At 46.4% G+C, this 22381-nt stretch overlaps 1 protein-coding gene across 1 annotated transcript in view; it reads left to right on the plus strand.

The window, feature by feature from the left end:
- The window catches only part of SEC63 (SEC63 homolog, protein translocation regulator), a 62207-nt gene extending 59548 nt beyond the window's left edge, over nucleotides 1-2659 (plus strand). The window contains exons 19-21 of the mRNA XM_054195147.1: nucleotides 618-716; nucleotides 1549-1653; nucleotides 2239-2659. Of these exons, the coding sequence (XP_054051122.1) occupies nucleotides 618-716; nucleotides 1549-1653; nucleotides 2239-2382 (348 nt within the window). The 3' untranslated portion in view covers nucleotides 2383-2659. The remainder of the gene's footprint in view (nucleotides 1-617; nucleotides 717-1548; nucleotides 1654-2238) is intronic.
- The last annotated feature ends 19722 nt before the right edge of the window (nucleotides 2660-22381 follow it).

Consider the following 22381-nt stretch of genomic DNA (forward strand, 5'->3'; position numbering starts at 1 on the left):
CGTTCCTGTCCAGCCTGCTCTAGGTGACCCTGCTCTGGCAGGGGGGTTGGACTAGATGATCTCCAGAGGTCCCTTCCAACCCCTACCATTCTGTGAAATACCAACTTTCATTAAATTCTCTCCCCCTCCAAAAAGTGGGAAGTGGGGCAAATCATACTTTCCTGAGAAAGATTGTTTACTGGGAAGAGTACTTTATCTGTCTTTTGGCAGGCCTTGCTTTATATGCCAACCTTTTTGCCCAGGCTGGACTTCTGTTGAAGCACCTAAGGTAGTGTTACATTGCATGAAGCTGCTCATTAATGCTCGCTCGACACAGTTCTTCGGAACGGTTCCATGCCTCACATGGTAGCTTAGGCAGAATATAGCCTTTGGAGACCGGCAGTTACTTGTGATAACCTGTTTTCTTTCGGCGTGCAGTATATGCTAGATATTTTATTCAGACACAACCAAGAGTTTAAAAAAAAATCCAACCAAACGAACACAAACCACCTTCTTTCTATCAGTATTGTAAGGACCAGTGAATCATAATTACCTGTTATAAAATGTAGGGACATCGTTTTATATGATTTCAATAATCTTGTTTTGTGGTTTTGTTTTTGTTTTTTCTTTTATGAAAGGAAAAACAAGAATGGTGGTGGCTATATATTGCAGATCGGAAGGAGCAGATGCTAATATGTATGCCGTATCACGTTTGTACACTAAAAGATAAAGAAGAGGTAAAGTACATGGAGAATTTTCTTTTGGGGCATTGCAAAACTGTACTGAAGTGTCTTATGGTATGCAAATACATTTAGATTTTAATTTTTTCATGCTTATTTCTTAAGATGGAAGACAAATTTTACTCTTCTGATAAAAGAAAATTGATAATGGAGAAAGAAGAGATAATTTAAGACGACTTTCGAGTTTCTTTGCAGAATATGATTTTTTTCCCTGATACGAAAAGCTGATGAAAGCCAGTATTCCTACACAATGATCATTCTTAAAGTTATTCAAATGTGTGAGAAATACTAAGTGTTCTTTTGCTGTAAAGCAGAGGCTGTGACAAATTAATTAGCTTCGGCTCATATGAACCTTTCTGAGACTGTAACCTTTGGCTGTGTTCTTTGCTTTTCTGAAAAATGGAGATTTGATGTATTGTGTTCTTTCAAAGTAGATTTTATGTGCAATTCCAAATAACAGTAGAGTTGAACTAACGCTTTCAGCAGGCTAAATATTTTAACCTGTTCGGGTTTTTGAGATTTAGGAAGCATACAAGAGAGTGTACTTAAAAACGTAGAGTTACTTTGATCTAATTCAGAAAAAAATGTGACCCGATTATTCGTCTTTCATGGAAGGTATTGTGCTTGGGTATTCTGTCTCTCTTCTGCGAGTGTTTTATTATATAGAGATTTTCAGAGAAGTGTAACTTGTAAGAAATTAATAATTATTTGTTAAGAAAAAAAATATTATTCTGTAGTAGTATTTATTGCTCATTAGCGTACTTAGATACTTATTCTAATGTGTCACTTGAAAGCAGTAAGAATTTAAGGCGTGAATTACGTTTTGTAGGTAGAGCTGAAGTTCCCAGCACCAGGCAAGCCTGGAAACTATCAGTACACAGTTTATTTAAGATCGGATTCATATATGGGATTGGACCAGATTAAACCATTGAAGGTGATGTATAATTGTGTTATGTATTTGTATTATATTGAAAACTACTTCATATGGCTATTTAAACCCCAAAGGTCCGGTTATCTTTAAGAATTCAAGCTGTCCTATTTAAAACAGTGGCAAGGAGGGACTTACAAGCGGTTTCTGCCTAATGCCGTTTTATGATGGCAGTTTTATGATGGGTTAGATGGGACTAAAGTTTGCAATGCTTTCCAGTGCCTGCATATTTTAATACATGTTTTCTCATATTTATTCAGTTTCTTCAGTGTAGTTGGCTCTGGCTTTATACCTTGAGTCCTGCCGTGCCATTTCCCTGCCCTTAGTCCTAGATCCATCCAGTTAATGAGATGCATGCCTTATTTCTGGAAGCAGTTGTTGGTTTTGTTTTATTTTTTTCTGTAGATTGTTTTTTTTGTTTGTTTGTTCGGTGGTTTTCAATTTCTTTTGTGTGCGTTTGGGGTTTTTAACTGCCAATTTTGTGTGTGGTGTCATTTCTTTTGGGGCTTGTTTTTGTTTTCCCAAATTTAATGTGTATTGTCTGTAACCTTTCCCCTTCCTTTTTCTTTCTTTTTCTTTATTCAATTACAGCTGGAAGTTCATGAAGCAAAACCAGTGCCAGAAAATCATCCACAGTGGGATACAGCAATAGAAGGTGATGAGGACCAGGAAGACAGCGAGGGCTTTGAAGACAGTTTTGAGGAGGAAGAGGAAGAGGAGGAAGATGATGATTAAACAATACTGTTGATTGACTACAATATCTGCACACACTGCAAACTCTTGGTCTGACTGTGGAACTGTACAATAACCAAGAAACACAGTACAGAAGCTTTGAGAAGGCTGAGTTTAATTTTTCTTTACCAATTAAGAGTGCATTATGTAACTTCTCAGTGGAGGTGAACAAATCTGTTGCCATTGGTACACCTTGGAATATGCTTATGGCTCATTATAGCCTTCGAGTGCAGGATGGTGCATTTGTTTCAATTGAAAATAAAAGCTTTTTTATTATAAATGTCCGAAAGTGTGGGCTATGTATTGTCTGATCAGTTTAGGGTCCAATTTAAATAAAAGGTACTATTAGCTAGGAGCAAACTTTAAATCAGTTTTTCTGCATTAGAAAATTATTTTAGAAAACGTTTTGGTATATTTGACATTACAAATCTCTGTTGATTGCAACAACATCTGCTCAACTTTCAAACTTGATTGGTTCTGTGGTATTCATTAAATATTTTGCTGTGATACTGCTCACATCATTCATAGCTTTAAAAATCTGTTTGACTTAACTCGATCATTATAAATTGGCATCATAACCATTGCCACATTTCGTATATTCTGGAGGGCTGCTTTTTTAGGACTGTTGCCTTTTTACGCCCAAGATTATAATGGAAATCATAAACTTTCGTGACTCTGCCATAGGATACTTATTAATGGCTTAAAACATTTTTAAGCCTTTATTTCCTCAGATCAGCAGAAGATCTGAGTCTTTTGATAAACAAAATGTCTGAAAGCAATTTTGGGACCACGTGTTACGGAAGTTTGGTGGCTTTTGTGCATGAAAGGTACATGCTGGAAGCCGAAGTATATTCTTAACTCTGAATCTACCTGACACAGTTGGAAGCATTTTAAGGGTAAAATACAACATGCAAAGAGAGCATGTTTTGTATCAATTTTGAATTCCCATCAATAAACTGGACAATTTGATGGCTGTTTGCATTTGTAATAGCGTGCATCTCTGAGTTTTTTTTTTTTTACCTCAGTCTCCTGCAGGGCTGTGAACAAGACAGTGATACTTCCCTTACCCCTGTTCAAAAAAAAAAAAAAAAAGGAAAAGAAAAACAAAAAGCAAAAAACACAAGTCTAATTAGAGAATAAATTCAGGGAGGAGAGAATCAGGGCTGTTAGAGCACTGCATGACTTGACAAAAACCACAACTGGATTCTTCCTTTTCTTCCTCTCAATAAAACAAACAAAGGTGATTAATTGAAAGTTCTATTTCCGTATTTCAGAAATATGTAGGAGTGTTCTGCAAGTAGGAACAGATGTATTTCTGTTCCTATGCATTGAACTATGAAAATGCAATGCTGTAAAACGTGACAAAATATCATGCAGGAAAATTTCCATCCTATGAAAATTGCCCGAAGCCAGAATAGTTGCACACTAATTTGTGACCTTGTTTATTAGAAAGGGTTGTCACTTTAAATGCAAATTTACATTGTCAATATTCTTTGTAATTGCAATAGTTGCAAATAAAATTTGAAAATGTTCTAAATGAGATTATGGTATCTTTCGAAGTACTTCTGAAGTGCATATTGTGCAGGAAAATCTCTTGCAAAGCATAAGCAGTGTCAGGTGTTCACACTCAAGAATGAAGACTGGGTTTAAATTAAATGCCGTGCACACTTGATACCTTTTAACTCATATTTCTATTTGCAAAATACAGTAGAGAAATAACAATTAAAAAGTACTGGTTGCAGTCCGTAGGCTTTCAAGCCAAATTCTGCACTGATGAGAGAAATGCTTGAGGAATAGTCACCAGACTCCGTATGCAAAATGAATGCTGAACTTACATTGGTCTGTCGGAACAATTCATAGTGAACTGCTGTGGTTGTTAAAAGTTGGGAGGTGATTATAGTTAGGAGATATAATTGATAATAAGAGCACGGCAGGAGAGGGGGGGGCATACTCTCACTACTGATCCCTAAATGTTACTATTAAAAGTCAAGGTATGTACTTGCAAGATGTGAATGCATTGAAGTGATTTAAAAAAAAAGAAAGAATCATGTCCCTGGTCTGAACACTTCAAGTATTTTCTTCTTAAAGATCGAAGCTGACAGCTGGGATTACACTGAAAGTCTGCAAACCAAGGATAATTCTGTTGAGCTAACAAAGGCAAAAACCTAATACTTCTTCAAATGTGAGCCTCTTGCAAAGTCAAGGTAACTTAATAGAAGATGCGAGGAAAAGAATTACGGTGGTCTTGGAAATCTTCATAATGTGAAGAAGGCGTGCTGCTGTTTTTTCTCCTAAAAATACAAGCTATATGGTTGCGCACCATTTTACAGCACCTTCCAAGACAGATGCAAAAGTGGGGCTGAGGAGAGATTTAAGAGCTTCACGCAATTAAAAACACCACTGCAGGCGCGCAAGTCTTAGGAACATTAGTAGATTATTGGACTGTTGGTTGGTCTGTGGTGGGGTGTGACCGTTAATAATAACTTTTTGGAGAACAATTCGAGTTGCCATTCAAAGGTTCAGTAACTGTCTCTTGAATAAGAGTTACCAGCACGGGGAAAACTGCAGGAAGCAGCAGCGTTTTGTGTTCACTGTTGTATACATCTTGCTTTTTGATGGGGCTTAGGACTGATTTTACCTGATTTTACACCTAACTGATTTTACACCTGACTCTTCTGGAACTCTGGAATAGTAACTGAAGAGTAAAAAAAAAAAAAAAGTTCTGGAAGTAAAATCTGCTTTGCTGCTGCACCCCCTGTGCAATAGTAGCCAAAGCATAAATTCAAAGCGTCTAGCGTTGTTTTGGTGTGAATAGATTTATTTCTGCCCTCCTGCTGTCGCGCTCCTCTCTGTAGCTGGACTGTCTGCCCAGAGATGCTGCAAACACTTCAGGGCTGGCAGAAGCTGCTTCCAAGGGGAAAAAAGGGACTTGGCTGGAATAGGCAGGAGGGTGATGCAAGTGCAACCGGCCCTCCTCCTCCTGGCCCAGCTGACTAGTAGATGGCGGTACCATGATCTAGGGCAGATAAACGCTGCTTGTTGAAATATGGGGTAAATCTGAAGTAGATGTGCGTAGGTGAAAGGAATGAGTTATAAAAGGGGTTTGGTGTGGTTTTGTTCTTTTTTGTTTTGTTTTGTTTTTTTAAAATGTAAAATGATTTAACATTTCCTCCCACCTTTAATTAATATTAAAGGGAGCGTCAACTTTTTTCTGTTCTAATGCTGGCTGACTAGAGAGTTACACTTGTGCAAAAAAACTGATAAACCCTCTCTAAATTGCAAACGTCTTGTGAGTGTGGAAAACCCTTCACCTGTAGAGGAAGAGAAGGTGCTTTTCCCAGCGCCGGGGTGTAGTTCCCGGCCGGACTCCAGCAGGGGGAGGCAGGGGCATGGATTTCTTCAGGAAACCCTGGGATTCTTCCAGGGGGATACCTAGCGTGTTTTGAGCTGTAGGTTTGGTTTTGTTTTTCCCGCTTTTTGGAGGAGGGAGACATAGGTGGAGGTTTCATTTTCTCTATTTCTTTTCTTTTAAATAAACTGTTGTTACATGTGCATTCCCCCTATTTGTGTATCTGTTTATCTGGGGGGGTTTCCCCCAAACACCTTGCTGACTCGTCATTTAAAAACTGCGGAAGGAAACCTATTTTAAGATTGAAATAATAATTATTAATATTATTATTATTAAAAAATAAAAACGTGGCAGAGAAAGAAAGGCAGAGCTTCCTTTTGTAGCAGCAATTGGGGTGTTACTGAGTCCGTTTTGAGCCTTACATCTTGCTTTGCATTAGTTTTTGGAAATGCGTTTGCGTACGGTGGACGTCGTGAAGGTGTCTCCAGTTCGGCTGCGTTTTAAGCTGTGCAAAGTGAGATACGTTAGGTGGTTCTACCATGAGGATGCCTGTGCCTCGAAGGGGTGGTTTACGGGGTACCTGGGTGCCCTGTTCACTTGAGTTTTACGTTCCCTGCAGAGACACATTTAAAGATGCCCCTGGCGGTATCGTCTTTAAAACCTGCACAGGGCCACGGCGCCCTCTCTTCTGAGGGTTTGTCGAAGGCTTGGCAGAGCACCCGAGTGCTGGATTAGAGGTTGAGCGTGTGCTTAAACTCATTTCTATTCACTAAGGTAAGCAGGAGCTCTGCTGTCTGTGCTCTGTTGGGGTCTTAGCAAGTACCGGGGAACAGATAGGAGAGAAAACTTTGGGTGACTCGCCTTCAGTATTGAACTCTGGACGGGATACCAAGTTTGCACACACCGTACATCTGGGGGATGTTCATGGCTTGCCCTTCGTTTCTTTCACGTCAACGTTTTGGTTTAAGATGCAGTTTGAGCCCACACAGAAACTATTTAGTTGGTAGAAACAATTTTCTGCCAAAATTGTTTGTATTTATCATTCAGTTAAATAACAGAACTGTTACCGGCAATGAACCCGATTAATAAATCTAATTAGCGCAATAGATTCTAAAGCTAATGATAGTATTTTTAAGCCAAATTGCATACACTCTACCTAGAATTTGATTTTCAGCGTGTGCAGAATCAGGAAGCATTTTCAGCCTTTCACTGTGTATAAGCCTTCCACGTATATGCTCTAATAATTAAACGGGGAAGACGTTACAGTTGCATTGCGTGCGTGGAATTTCGTAGGCACGAAGGAGTCTGCATGGACCACCTTGAGCAATCGTTTTTAATTCGTCCGACTTTACTTTAAAATAAGGTGCGAGTGCTTTCTTTTTTATGCCAGCAACGTAGGTAGACGCTTCATGGCACAAAGCTGGAGGCATTCGAGGGAGAAACTATAGAAAAGCTGGACATCATATGGGTATCTCCTGCGGGGCAGACCATGGGCCGGGAGAGCACCAGGGCATTCCCGGTCCCACACGGGGCAGCGAGGATCGCCCAGGCATTGCTTTTGGCTTTGCTTGGGCACGGTTATTAGATGCTCCAAAGGCCAGGCTGGTGTGAGGCCACCTTTACCTTAAGGTACCTGAAAATGAAATACTGTCCTTGCTGTGAAAGGCTGTCCTGGCATAGTTTTCCATCACTGGAGTTGTTCATGCGTATGCCACAGATACAGCAGCTTTTTCAGACATTATACCCCATACCATTATACCCCCTTGACTCAGCTGCTCTCCCGGAGGGATACACCCCCAAACATACGCAGGGGTCAGAATGGCTCCATATCACCAATAGGCCAGGCTGATGTTTCCCGCAGCTGGGAAATGGGATAACAGTAGCAGCAGGGACTCTGCCTTCATACCTCTAAGCATCTGTACTGACATGCCTGGATTTGCGTTCCCCTCTCCCACCGAGCAGACCCTTCAGGAGCGGGAAATGTGGAAGACCAGCAGCCTAATGTTTATTGGGCATTTTATTTTTTCCTTCCCGGTGCACAACCCTTTCTCCATGGCCACATCACAGCAATGGAATTTGTGCTTTCTAATGTATTCATGTGCAGTAAATTAACCTCAAATTGAATGACCAATTTCCTTACAGCTGAAGCTCCATTAATTACTATGTGTAAATCACATTAGCTGAGATTGGGTTATAATGGCTCTAAAATAGACACTGTCCATGACAGGGTGGCGAGATTTGGAGGCCCAGGTGACAATCACTTTGGTCGTTTGAAATGAAGAGGTGAAATGTGATAGTCCTTGCTTCGTTTTGCATGGGGCATTTGGTCCGTCCAAACTGCCTGGCTCTGCAGGTCCCTCCAAATCAATTCAGGCGCAGGAGAGCCTGTTGCTCCCTTGGTCTCGTGTACGGCCCATGGGTGGCAGCTTCCCATCGCGAGACAATTTGGGCAACCCCATTTACGTCATTAGCGTCTTCCCTTAAGCGTCACGTGGCAGAAGGCACTGCTGCCTACAGGTATTTCTTCCGAAAGCTATGAGGATTTACTCTTTGCAGTTAACTTCCTCACATAAGGTTTTATCTCGGTTGTATCTTTTTATGGTTCCTTCTTGATGTAGATTTGTTAGGTGTATTTGGTTCCTCTTTTTTTTTTTCCTCCTCCTTCATTGCAATCGGGGATGAATAGTGCATTCAGATGTTGAAAAGCTGCCCCATTATATTTTACATTCAAATTCACGTTTAATATATAGTATGTATGCTAAAAGTTACCGGGGATTTAAAACGCAGAGACTTCTATATACAGGCTCTTCATTTCTTGGCAAGAACTGCCTTTAAAACGTCTGGCCCATCTCGCAGCGAGCTTATAAGACTCAGAGGTGACGAGGCAGAGCAGCTGGGGCTGGACATTGCAGTGGGGTACATGTGGCCCATGTCACCTGCTTGTCCCCCACAGAGACCCTCTGCCCCTGGGTGCCAGTGTGGGGGGGTCAGGCTGTTTTGGACAAGCGAAGAACCTCTCTCTTCTCCCGTTGTCATTTTTGTCTGCTAGCTCTGAAAGTCAGGACGATGGTCCCCCGCCACCTGAAGGGCTGTCACCGTGGGAAAGAGGGTGTCGGTGGGGGATGGCTGGGTGCTGCTGCTCCTCACGCGATGACCTGGTTCCCCCTGTGGTGCCACCAGACCTCCTTGCTCTGCCGGGCACGCAGCAACACAGGGTGCTGCATCGAGCCCTTTGGAAACAATGAGACAAGCCAAGCACTAAAAGCAAGGGAGAGCTGGGCTGTGAGGCAGGAGAGACCATCTCCATTATGAGCCCAACAGAAGCAGAGGCCTTAAAAGAGAAACAGTCGGGATGAAAGCAGCATAGTTTGTCCAGCCCATTGCCTCCTTGCAGCGTCAACGCCAAAGCCAGCCCTGCCTGATGCACCTCTAACCTTTTCCTCTGAAATACTGTTGGATGGAGCTGCCTGGAGCGGTGCCCATGAGGTGTCACCGGGGCGTCCGTGCCAGGCAGCAGCCGTGGGTCAGCCCCAGCTGCCCGGCCAGCCCTGCCCAGCGCCGCCTCCTCTGCGCTCGCCGCTAAAAGCCAATTAAAACAAAAAAATAGAGCGATATTGTTCAAAACCCAGCATCTCTTAAAAGGGAAGCATGGCCCTGCCGGTCAAATGTGAGCCGGGGAGACTCGCAGGAATGACAGCAATTAATCACCACGCTGCTTTGAATCTTTATGTAAGTGCTCAGTGTTAAATATTACAACGGCACCAACGCGGAGGCTGACACCAGCCTTTGTAATCCAGGTCTCTGTAGAGGCGAGGTTGTAGGCTAGGCAATAATAAGATAATTCAGCTTGTTAGACACAGGAGAGGCTTTTTGGTATGCACATCATGCCAGCCTCAAAAATGATGGAAGTGTCAAAATAGCAGAGGAGGGAAAATATGAGGAAAACCCTAAAATCAAGCCTTTTATTTAAAAAATATCACCACTAAAATTGGATTAGTTTTATTATAACCACAATATGATTTCTGAAGTTTAGCCTGTGAGCAATTGATGAGCTACCTCAGATAATGACTGGGAAGTATGTTCGGTTCTGTTTTTTTTTTCCTTTTTTCTGTTGGCAGCTTTTCCACAGCTGGAAAGAAAATTTGTCCCATCTCTGGCATAGAGCAGAGGCCACTTGCGAAGTTTAAACCTCTTTTGCTAGGTAAACTAATTGCTCGCCTGTGACAGGATCCGACAAGTCATTGCAGAGTTGGATGTGGACGAAGGACAACAGAGCCTGTCCTGGGATTCTGGATTTCACGCGACTTTGGGGTACTTTGGGGCTAAACTGTACTAAAGTACTTCCCCCACCACCACTAAAATAAAACCCAGCTACAGATAGAATCATAGAATTGCCTGGGTTGGAAGGGACCTTTCAGATCATCTAGCCCAACCATCAACCTGACTCTGACAAAAACCGTCACTAAGCCATTATCTCTAAGCACTATGTCTACCCGTCTTTTCAATACCTCCAGGGATGATGATTCCACCACTTCCCTGGGCAGCCTGTTCCAATGCTTGACAACCCTTTCTGTGTAACAATTTTTTCTAATATCCAACCTAAACCTCCCCTGGCACAACTTGAGGCCATTTCCTCTTGTCCTATCGCCTGTCACCTGGGAGAAGAGACCGACCCCCACCTCCCTACAACCTCCTTTCAAGTCGTATTAGAGACCGATAAGGTCTCCCCTCAGCCTCCTTTTCTCCAGGCTGAACCACCGCAGCTCCCTCAGCCTCTCCTCATAAGACTTGTTCTCCAGACCCCTCAACAGCTTTGTTGCCCTTCTCTGGACCCACTCCAGCACTTCAATCACTTTTTTCTGGTGAGGGGCCCAAAACCGGACGCAGCACTCGAGGTGGGGCCTCAGTGCTGAGTACAGGAGGACAATCATTTCCATAGTCCCACTCACCACACTATTCCTGATACAGGCCAGGTTGCTGTTGGCCTTCTTGGCCACCTGGGCACACTGCTGGCTCGTGTTCAGCTGGCTGTCAACCAACACCCCCAGGTCCTTTACTGCCAGGCAGCTCTCCCGCCACTCTTCCCCAGGCCTGTATCGATGCACGGGGTTGTTGTGACCAAGTGCAGGACCCGGCACTTGGCCTTGTGCAACCTCATACCGTTGGCTTCAGCCCATCGATCCAGCCTGTCCTGATCCCTCTGCAAAGCCTTTCTACCCTCAAGCAGGTCGACAATCCCACCTAATCATCCTCAGAAGCTAAGCGAATGATGAAAACTTTGATGTATTTCTGATCTCTGCTAGTATTTTTTTGTTTTAAAACAAAGTGCTGTATGGCCAAGAGATGTAGCCGGTGCCAGTTTTGTTAGCGAGGCACGTGAGTGCGTGGGTGCCACAGCCGCCCGGGGGGGCTGTACAGCTGCATTTCACTCCGGTGGCAGGACAGCCCTGCTCCCTGGCTCTGCTCACAGGTATCACACCCATCGGCACACGGGGCTCCCTGTGTCTCCCACGGCCACCGCTGACCCCCGATGTGTTTATGGAGAGGCATCTGTGTAATGGCTTCAGCTTGGGCATATGCATGGCGTGCTCTGGGCACAAACTGGCCTCTACGACCAGTGTTGGCTGTGGCATTATGATACGCTGACAGCGGAGGGGTGCCTGTCCCATGTGCCCATCCTTCAGGTTCTTTGGGAAGTGGTGCGCTGTGTTTGTGTTCCTAAATCCACGCTCATAGCTGAAGTACCCTCTTCCACCCAGGCCCCCTTTCTCCAAGTGAAGAGCCGTGGCGTTTGAGCCCTTGGATCACGATTACCATTCAACAGGCTCCAAACTGTTTGGCTGCCGGAGAGGGTCTGCTCCTCCTCGGTCGTACAAGCAGATGCTGCGTGGGGAAGTTTCTCCACTGAGTTTGTATGCAAACAACATACAGCTCCTGACTGCTGATGGCTATCCAACTCCCCGGTTAATTAAAATCTATAAACTACGCTGGCATATGTAATTTAAAAAATAGCTATGCTATAGTATGACTATGCATGCATATTGACTAAAAATAGCGCTTGCCAAGAGAAAAAAAAAAAGATAATTACAGTGAATTTGGATAGCAACTGATTTTATTTTTTCTATTGAATTAAGGAAAAGGAGTATGCAAACATAGTTTTTACAGAGACATATATCTTTACTGCTCTTTTAGCTATGGAGAAAAATCAAATCTACCGGACTTGGACATTTGTATACAATATTATTGTAAGAAGTTGCTATTAATGTCTTTCTCTCTGACGAGCTTTGCCTGGGGGTGGCAGCTGAGCCCGCCCCAGCTAGCGAGATGCAGCCCTCTCTGCGTGTGGCAGGAGTCAGGAGATGGCACCGTCACACCTCCTTTCCCCGCTCTTCCTGGTGCGTGAGCAAGCGTTCAGTCTGGGGAAGAGGCTTTCTGCGTGACTTGGCCGTGCAGTGGAAGCTTCCCCCCTGCTGCAGTCATTAATGTTCAGAGACCAAGTTTTTTGGGACTGAACCCCTTGTTGGGGATGGCTTTCCTGGCTTTCTCCCCCCCTCAGGTGTGTGCGGCACGCATCAGCTGTTACCAACACCCTGCCTAGCATCTCCAGCACTATATCTTCTAGGATTTCTGGGCTAACATGCTCTCAGGGGTGCTGTACTTTTTGGGATGGGAATAACATCTGCTTTCCCGGTGCCAGAGCAGTTTTCCGAGCCTGAGAGAGGAGAGGGGGAAACTGGAGAGGGTGGGAAGAGCCCGCACAAGGGCACGGCAGGCACCACGGTGGATGCTGGGGAGGGAGAAGAGCCCCGTTTGATACACCCCTCTGCTGAACAACAGCTCGCCGTTGCTTCTCTTTTAATCGTACCCATGCAGCAAGCCCAGCAGCTCAGACTGTAAGGCAGGGACAGACAGGCTGGGAAGCAGAGCACGGGCATCTGTGCCACCCGTGTGCCGGATGGGGGCCGATTAATGAAATCCAGTGGTACCTTGCTCAGGAACAGGTTTTGCTGGCCGCCGTCTCCCACTGCTGAGCTGTAAGTGTTTAGTTGGTCAAGTGCCTGGAGATGCCCTGGGCTGGAAATGACTGTAAAACTAGCAGAGTAATCCAAGGAACAAAACCCCTCATCTGGAGGATTTATTTTTTTTTTTTCATAATTACAGCCCAGACCCAGTTATCTCTACTGCAGAAAGTTATGCTATTGGAGCCAAGTTACTTGAGAAAGACGCTCGAAGTAAATAGGAAATGTTTAGATCATAGCTTCTGTTTTCATTTCATTGGGCTATTAATTTAATTTATTATTGTGCTATGATACCATATTTATTAAAATAGATCCTTTTTATTTGTTAGATGATAACAATTCCCAGCTCACAATCCCTCACTATACAAAAGCCAAAAATTAAGAAATAAGATGCTGGTGAATTAACTCCTGGAAATTTCCCCGCATCAGGGAAAAAAAAAACATTTGGGAAAGATACCCTAACGCTGTTTAAACCACTTTGCTTTCTGCGATGGTAAAAGGATGATCGAATTTTTCCCTGTAAAAGCAGCGTGCAAGCCTTTGGGGCGCTGCAAGGTACGAGCTGCTGTAAAACACGCACCCAAATTGAACCCAAGCTCCCTGCTCCATCCTGCGAGCATCGCTGCGAGGACAAGTACCCTCCGTCCTGTGCCCTGTGCACGGGAGGGAAACGGGCTGCGTCCGCTGCAAGGTCACCCCTGGGTCTCCCCCGGCCGGTCCGAGGGGAGCACGGTGCTGGGTATGCCTGGTGGCATTTACAGTATCTGCAGGGGGGGGCAGGGAATGTGCTGGCTGAGTGAAATCCCTCTGCCTGTCTATTATTCTGGTTCTTACAAGAAAAAGCTAATGTTTCAGTGCGCTGCCTCACAAACAGCAACGGTGCCTACTCGGCGACGAGTTTCTAATTCAACCTTTCGATGCCTTGCCCTTGTCAGGCACTTCTCATGTAATTAGCAGGAGGAAGTCACGCAAAAACTAATCCTGACTGCTCCTTCAACTTTCCGTGGAGTGAGACATGTTAACTGCCATCCATGTCAGCGTTCCTGGAGCAAGATCCTCTGCTCAGCATCTGCTGAGTTAGTGCTGAATCATAGAATCATGGAGTGGTTCAGGCTGGAAGGGACCTTAAAGATCACGCAGTTCTAACCCCCTGCCATGGGCAGGGACACCTCCCACTAGACCAGGCTGCTCAAAGCCCCATCCAGCCTGGCCTTGAACACTTCCAGGGATGGGGCATCCACAGCTTCTGTGGGCAACCTGTGCCAGCGTCTCACCACCCTCACAGTAAAGAATTTCTTCCTGATATCTAATCTAAATCTACCTTCTTTCAGTTTAAAATTGTTACCCCTCATCCTATTGCTCCACTCCCTGATAAAAATTCCCTCCCTGTCTTTCCTGTAGGCCCCCTTTAGGTACTGGAAGGCTGCTGTAAGGTCTCCCTGGAGCCTTCTCTTCTCCAGGCTGAACAACCCCAACTCTCTCAGCCTGTCCTCATAGCAGAGGTGCCCCAGCCCTCTGACCATCTTCGTGGCCCTCTGCTGGACCCTTTCCAACAGGTCCATGGCAGCACCAGCCTGGACACTTCAGCTCCGCCCCAGCAGATTCCTGTACACTGGGTCTCAAGAGACCCTCATTAGGAAATATGTGTGGATAAGACAGTGTGGTACGCCCCAGCTGGTATCGACGAAACCTCCTTGCGCTGGACCTGGAGGCGCATCACTGTTTTAGCATCGCTGCTGATGTTGGACAGACAGAGATAGCCCATGGCCAATCACCTCAGCTCTGTAAATAAATGTGCAAAAAATTACTGTGTACGTCAAGCACCTTAACCAAGGGGGATGAGTAAGGTTTCTTTGTTTCTTAGCTGCAGCAGGTTGCATTGGTCCTCCAGAGTTTTGGCTACAGTTTATTACAACTTATTCTATCTTCCTGCTTTGGGTGTGGGGATTTTGCCTTTCGGGTACTGTTGCTCTTGGTTTTTCGCTTGAAAGAAGCTCGGAGGGGAAGGGAGAAGGCACGATTTCTGCAGCTCAAAGGATTATTTCTTTTATCACTAGGGATGCCACGTGACTTTATTGCCTTTCCGAGCTCTTTAACACAGCAATAAACGAGCCGTTAAAATATTTTAAAATCAATAAATGTAATAAAGAACCATGCAAATTACAAAGCGGCTCCTGATGTTTAGTGATTTGGGAAATAATCATGTCCTCAAGTGAGCAGTGAATTGGGGTGGGGAGGTGAATTGGGGTGACCTTGCAGGGGCTGATGTGCTGGGGGACAGAGGAGGCAGAGCTGCTCCGGAGCCCGTCCCAGGGGCAAAGGGGGCTGTGGGGTGACTGATGGGCATGGGATGAGCTGGATGGGGGTCTGAGCAGGATGGGAACCCTGCCCTCCCACTCCTTGCACATCCAGGGCGCTGCCAGGCTTTTCTTTGGGCGCTTCCCTTGGCTTCTTCTGCGGCACACTCAGGAAAGGACTTAATTTTCAGCTTGGCCTCCTGAGCAAATTGCCGGAGCGCATCAGGAGGTCTCCGCAGCTTTATTCAAATTTAGCAAGTGCCTGAATGGAAGGCGACCTCCGGGGACGGGCTGGGCAGGGGGCAAGTGGCAGGCGATGTGAGGCCCAGGCATTTCTTGCTTGTCCAAGCGCTGCCATCCCACCTCGCCTCCTCCCATGGGCAGGTGGGAAGGAGACGGGGTGCAAGCGGGGAGCGGTGGTGGTAGCTGGAGTCACAACCCCTCTCACCGCTGCTTTCAAAGGCTCACGCGTCTAAGTGACTTCTCAGCAGCTGTCCTCCCTGGAGACCCGCTTGCTTGAAAGATGATACCACTCTTGTAATTAAGATAATTGTTTAAATTCAGCCCCTTAAACCAGACCCCATCATACCTTAACCAACTCTGTCTACGCAAGCACGGGGAGGGGGGTGAAGAAGGTCGGGGCGGGTGTCACGAGATTGATTCAGCATCCAGAAAGATTTATAGCTAAAAATCTTGTTAAACTGAAACGCCTAATAAAGATGCAGGGGGAAAAAAATCGCATACAGGGCATAACCCTGCCCTGAAAAGGCTTTTTGCATTTTTGCCTTTTGTGCAGCGGTGTCTGAGGAGGTGAATGTCACCCCTGCGGCCAGGCATTCACTGGTGGCAGAAAGAAGAGCTCCAGATGAGCTCCTGCCCTGCTCACCTTCTGCCCAAACAGCAGGGAGGGCTGCACACACTTAAGCTGTTTCGGGATGTTTAATTTCCTTTCTCACTTACCCTGAATGCTTTCTGATTTCATGGAAATCTGAAGGTAATTGAATGTAATTGTTTAAAGAATCGAATTATTTAAATTATAGGGTAATGCTTGAAATAAAATGACAATCTGTGGGAGTTTATTAATGTTGGTGGTGGATGGAGAACAGCGGAGCGCTGTGCGCCATCCTGCCCAGCGCCAGGCTGCAGGGACGGGTGTGCCGGGGAGCCAGCGGATGGGGAGGGATGATGGCACAATGTCAGGATCCGGCACACTCCCGCCTGGGTGGCAACCCCCTGGGATGCTCGTCCCTCCCATGGCCGGGTTTGTCCTCGGTCCAAAACATCCTGGGCAGTCCAGCAAGAGCTGGTGGGACAGACCCTCTTTGAGGATGTTTCAGGGCATCTACAGTGGGTGACAGAGATCACCGTGGGGATGAGGGCTGTTCCCATACCTGTTCCCCATTACCACGTGGATGGTGATGGGCATCTGTGACCCTCACCCAGTGTCGCTAGCAAGGAGCCCACAGCAGCCAGTGGGGCAGAGCTTTGGTGTGGCTGCTGGTATTTCAGATGTGACTTCAGGTGGCCAAGGGTAAAATTTATGTACGTGGCACAGAAAAATACCCAGCTAGTCTGCAGACAGGCAAGGAAAGCCCTTGCATGCAGGAGACCAGGCAAACTAGGGGCTAATCCAGCACTGAAAAAAACATGTTCAAACACTGGGCATCGGACTGTCTCTCAGCTGGTCATTAAAGCCCTGACCCATGCTCCTCACTGTGCCACCGCCTGCCCCAAAGGCTTCAGTCCTGCATCTGGGGTCTGCTCCTGCTCAGAGGAGGCTGTGAGGACAAGCAGTAGAGGGAAGGGCTGAAAAATAAACAGTACAAAATAGGTGAAAGACAAATATCAGGAGAGTGATGAAAAAAAGCACGGAGACGGATGTAGAATACAATGAAAAAGAATTGTATTTCTAAAAAAAAATTTTGGAGATTGATGGTGGCCCGTGGTGCAAATAGTCAGGGAAGCAGTGACAGGAGACAGGAGACTTCAGCCATGCTCCTTGCTCTGCTGTCGCCTGCCTCTCTGTGCAGAGATCCTTAATATTTCTCTGCAAAGTGTCATCTTCATTTGCAAACCCTATGCCTAGAGAGGAAACTATTTTAGCATTTTTGAGGCTTGCTGACACCCAGGGCCTCAGGCAAACAAGAACTTTTCTCCCCCCCACCCCGCCCCAGCTTTATCACCTTTCTCATTTCTATTTGGAAACGAAGCAAGTGATTACATCAGTCCACTGTGTTTCTAGCATTTGGTGGGCAGATTTACTTCAGCAGAGATTTAAAGCTCCCCTACCTCCTCCATCTCCCCTGCCGTGGCCCTGTGGTCAGACACATCTCTGCACAAGGGAGAGTGGCGTGGGCAAGCCTGTGGCTGGAAGGGGCAACCTTGGGTTGAAGCCCACCAATGCGTGACCACGGCTGCTCAGGTGTCCCCTGAAGCTCACACGAGCGTGCCACCAGCATGCACGCAGACCGTTCCCCCGAACCATCCTGGGAAATACCTTCCCCTTGGCCCCACCTCTGGCTCATGTCCCTTTGCCCCTCGCCTCTCTCTTGCGGACCCCAAGATGGGGAAATGAGCCCTGCATTTGGCTTCATAGGCGATGTGAAGGCTTTGAACCATTCCCCCAGTGCTACCTCACCCTCCCTTGCTTTGGGCCATAAGTTAAGCTGCCCTCCAGACCAGCTGTATATTTTAAAACAAAATTCAAGGGTCTTTAATTTAAACTTTAAATTTAAGGCTGTCAAATGAGCCCTGCAAAGACCATAGTTCAAAGAACTCTGCAATCCTTAACGGAGCAAAACTTGCTCCCAAAGCAGTGGGGATTTGGCTGGTTTGAGGCCTGCAAAATTATTCATGGCATTCAGTGACAAAAAAGAAAAATTTCCAGCCCCCTCCCCAACACTTTGTTATTGCGTTGCATTGTATTAATATCATATTTTTTTGCGAGAGGCCGCAGCTGATGCCTCGGCGCGGTGCTGTTGTGCCAGCCCGCCCGTGCTAGATGACATCGGTAACATGGTGTGACACAACCAACGGCACCGAGTGTGACAAGCCACAGCAGCAACGCTTCTGCTGAGGCGATGTGAAACGACAGGGGTGGCTAAGACTCATGCTCAAAATTGTGAAGAGCTTGAAAGAGAAGACAGGCTTTTTAAAAGAGTCTGTCGTGATTTTTCTTAATCACTACTACTTTTCCCTCTTGATCCTATTAGGGAACATAAACAGGAATTTGCATGGTGTTCCAGTTCCCTCCATTTTATTCTGGTAAGGGAATCCGTGAGTGCTGGCCCACTGACCTTGATCTTTTCAGGGAGAAAGGGGTATTACAGGCCTTTTCCAGGATGAAGGCTGGGCTGAGGAGCGCTTGGGTACTTCCTTACCCAGTGTGTTTGCAAGTACCACAGGTGTCATACACCAGTAGCGGAAGACAGAAAACAGTTGTTCTCTAGTTTTTCTCTAGCCATGACTTTAAGAGAAAAATAAACACCCCGGCCATCCTCCCGCCCTTATTCTTCTTGCAAGGGATCGGTGGTGTGAGCTCGAGCATCTCACCCTGCTCGTAGTCACTGGTCGGCAGGTGCTTGGCCACCTCCCCGCTGCCGGGGAAGGGCACTAACAAAGCCCTGGCTCTTGTTGGTACAAACGGTCCGGGATCTGGGGTTCCTTGCTTTTCCTCTTCTTCCTTGGTAAACATAACAGGCTTAATACTCATCTCACATTCTGTGGTGGCGAGTCCAAAGTAACTCCCCTAAACCCCGTAAAGCCAGGCTAGCACAAAACCAGCAGGGACCACGAAACCAGCAGGACCAGTGATCACCACGCTGCAAGCCCGTCTGATGAGGCATTTGCGGGAGTGGAAGCAAAGAGAGGTGAGGAGCACATTTTGGCTTGCGATAAATACTGGGTAACGATATACGCGAGCGTGCGAAGTGGGCAGCGGGGAGCTGTGCAACACTCACAAACAACTGCGACAAACCCCTGGGCTGGGATAATTTGATCTAGCACAGTCAATGGAGCATGGCAGGATTATTATGATCATTATTTATTGTATGTATTGCAGATTTTTTTTTTTTTTTGGTGGTAAGAGCTGCTAATGCTGTGCTAAATAAGGGAAGACACGGTGCGTTCTGCGATGAGTGACTGGAAACGCTCCGGCATCCTGCCCAAATGCCATGGTATAGCTGTGGTAACTGATATTTCTACATATTGTATATATATCATTGCCTGGCCATACCTGTAAAATTATCCACACCGCTGACTGTTTGTGTTTGTGTACCGGTGCATGTGTGTGTGTGCGTGCATGAGCAATGCCGTACACGCACACCTACCGTCGCCGGCAAAAAGATCCCAAGTTCTCTTCCCCCAGTTTCCACGTAAATTAGCCAAAACGAAGCGACTGATCCTTCCCATCAGTGGCATCACGTAAGCTCAGCATCGGGCCAGGCTGCTGCAGGAGTGGGACAAAGGGCTGATGCTACAGTCCGGTTTCCATGGCAACAGAGGAGGGGTAGTGAAACCAGAAATGTTGCAAACACCCCTCCTGCTCATCGCAGCCTGATGCACGGTATTGCGAAAGATACTGCTATTGGGGGGGGGATGCAGGGAGAGGAGGGGGAAGAGTCCAAACGCCTTTACCTTTCCGCTTGTGGAGTTTCTGAAATAAAAAGAAACAGCAATTATTATTTTTTTTTCGTTTTTTCAGTGTAGCTGCGAAGAGAAAGGAAACCCGACGCGCAGGCCTCGTTTTTCTGTGCGTAAAATGTGTGTGTTCTTTAAAAGGCAGTGGTTGGCTGCTTTTCCGGACATGATGTGGTTGAAGCTGTCATCGTAATGGAAATTCATTGCTGTAGCTATGGTAAATCGAGTTTTCTGCCTGTGCTGAATGCATTAGTCTAATGAGATGTTTGCAGCTGGAGAGCCGAGCTGCTGGAGACTTGCACTGTGCTAAGAGACAGGGAGAAGATGGCTTTTGCCGGGGTCTGTGTGACTGTGCTGAAAGTCCTCTGCCCTTTGGGTCCCAGTGCCCAGGCTCTCTAAAGGCACTGCTCAGTGTTTTAACCTAAGCAATAGGTAAGGGCAAAGCATGCTTCTTCTTCTCTGCCTGATGTGTGTCGTTGAGCCTTGTTGGAGCAGTTTCTCGTGCGGCTTGTCTGTCTGTGGTAACTTTGCAGCTCCTCACTTGGAGACCCTCTTTGCCAAAGCACACCTTTACGTAGCCCCGGGAGCGGGTTTTGGGAGGAGAGGGGCAGCAGAGCAGTGGGTGCCGCCGGCTCGTGGTGGGAGTGTGTATATGTGTGTGTGTGTGTGCGCGCACTAGTTGGTGAAGACTTCTGACTACACAGCACTCTGCATGCAGAGCAGCTTCGGGATTTTCCAAACCTGAATCCAAGCAGTTTTTTGTGGGGTTTTTTTCTTTTCTTTTTTTTTTTTTTTTTCTCTGCCAGGTAAACGTCTCTTCCATTTTAAAAGCAACTTATTTTGCAATATACATAGCGGGCAGTATTTCTACCACAGATTTGGGGGGTTTAGTATAGTTCACAGAGCATTGAGCTTAATTATAACCTCCTCATATCTTCCAACCAGATGGTAAGTTGAATTTTTATCCTTAACTGAAAATGGAAAGGAGTGAGACTGTCTGTATGCCGGGTTTTCCCTTCGAGACTAAAAGGCACCTAGCTCGTGAGAGTCGCCGAGGAGCCTACTTTAGCAGAGTTGGACCTGTGTGTCCTTTCAGGTGTTTTAAAGGTAACTTTGCAGGAGGACAGGGCACGGGGGGTGAAATGCGTGCGTGCCCCCGGCTAGCCCTGACGGTCCCTCCTAAACCCCCCCAAGCCGCCGCTGCCGCCCCAGCTGGCCGCTCGCTGACAGAGGGTGAAGCCCGGCGTGGTTCAGCGAGTAACTCAGCCTTTGAGAGCCGGGCGCCGTTTGCCCTTCCATCGCCAGTGAAAGGCTGCGAGCGTTGGTTTCTCTGCCTGGGGTTCATCCAGCGGCAGCGGTCTGGAGGAAAGAAGTTGGTTTTTTTGGCTTTGGTGCATGCGAGGCTGGTGGCAGGAGTATAAAGTTAGCCTGGCGAGCTGCAGAAGGAAAGTTGTTCTGATTCTCTGCTTGGAGGGGGATTGCTGTTTAACCCTGGGTTTATTTCAAGAGCCTTCCGAAGATACTTTGCTCAAGGATAGACCAAGGGCTTTTCAAATTGATTAAAAGCACAATGGGCAGTGTAAAGCATGTAAAGGAGGGGTTAAGTAGCAAATACTCGGAAAGCAGGGGGGTGTTGTTATCTGTGAGAGCAGGGCTGGAGTCTAAAAAGTGTCTTTGTGCTACAGGAGTACTGACAGCATCCTCCGCCACACTGTGCTGTCAGACCTCGGTCCAGCTAAGCACACCGGGGTCACTCAGCTGGTGGTGTAAATCAGCATAACTTCCTTGGCTCCAGCCTCATCTGACACCAGCTGAGGGTATGGTTTGGAGATTTGCAAGTTCAGGTTTTGAGATTATATTTAGATGAGGTGTCTCCCAATGCTTTCCGTCTGCAGGTGACTTTTTATTTTAATTTACATGTCACACTGATTCTCCCAGGAAGGCAGAGCCCCTCTGCCCCATCATAAAAGTTATTTAACCGATGCACGTGTCCTTCACAGTAGAAGGGCTGGCAAGGGCATGAGCTTTTTAATGATGGAGCGTGGAAAGGGGACCAGAAAAAAAATCTACCAACAGTAAAAGTACATGCGCTGAATTAGATCAGAAACTCTGCTGAAGGTATACCTTGATGAATGCTTTGTTGATGTAGCACAGTAACTCTGATATTTCTGTTATTTTTTTTCTTGGATGTGTTTAATGAGTAATGTCCTACGTTTTGTGAAAAAGAGTGGGCAAAAAAAGGCAATTTTCTTTCTTGGGCAATCAGTGCCTTGCCCTGAGGTTTCTCACCTGCTGGGAACACGACAGGTACAGGTGCTCGATGGTGGCTACAATAGCTAGAAAGAAGAAATTGCAGTAGGATGCCTTCCCCTCAGCTTGACAAAAAAATTTGGCGGTTTTGATACATATTAAAAAAACCCCAAAGTTTAAAAGAGAGACACCATAGAGCGCCCAGTCCTGGCATGTGGGTGACACCCTGCCCTTCAGGAGGCTGAGGTGTGACCTTACACAGATGTCTCCCCAACGCCTTCCCTCCTTTGAATTTAAGGTCACCTAAATAAAAGGCAAAAAGCAAGAGAGGGCAGAGGCTGTAGGGTGAAGTGAGGAAGCGGGGTGTGGGACGGTTGGCTGTTCACAGCCTGGGAACAGGAGACAGGCAATCCCTGCCCGCTGGGCTCCTGCCTGCTCCTTCACCCAGC

This window comes from Rissa tridactyla, chromosome 3 (assembly GCF_028500815.1).
Source record: "Rissa tridactyla isolate bRisTri1 chromosome 3, bRisTri1.patW.cur.20221130, whole genome shotgun sequence".
In the NCBI taxonomy this organism is placed as follows: domain Eukaryota; kingdom Metazoa; phylum Chordata; class Aves; order Charadriiformes; family Laridae; genus Rissa; species Rissa tridactyla.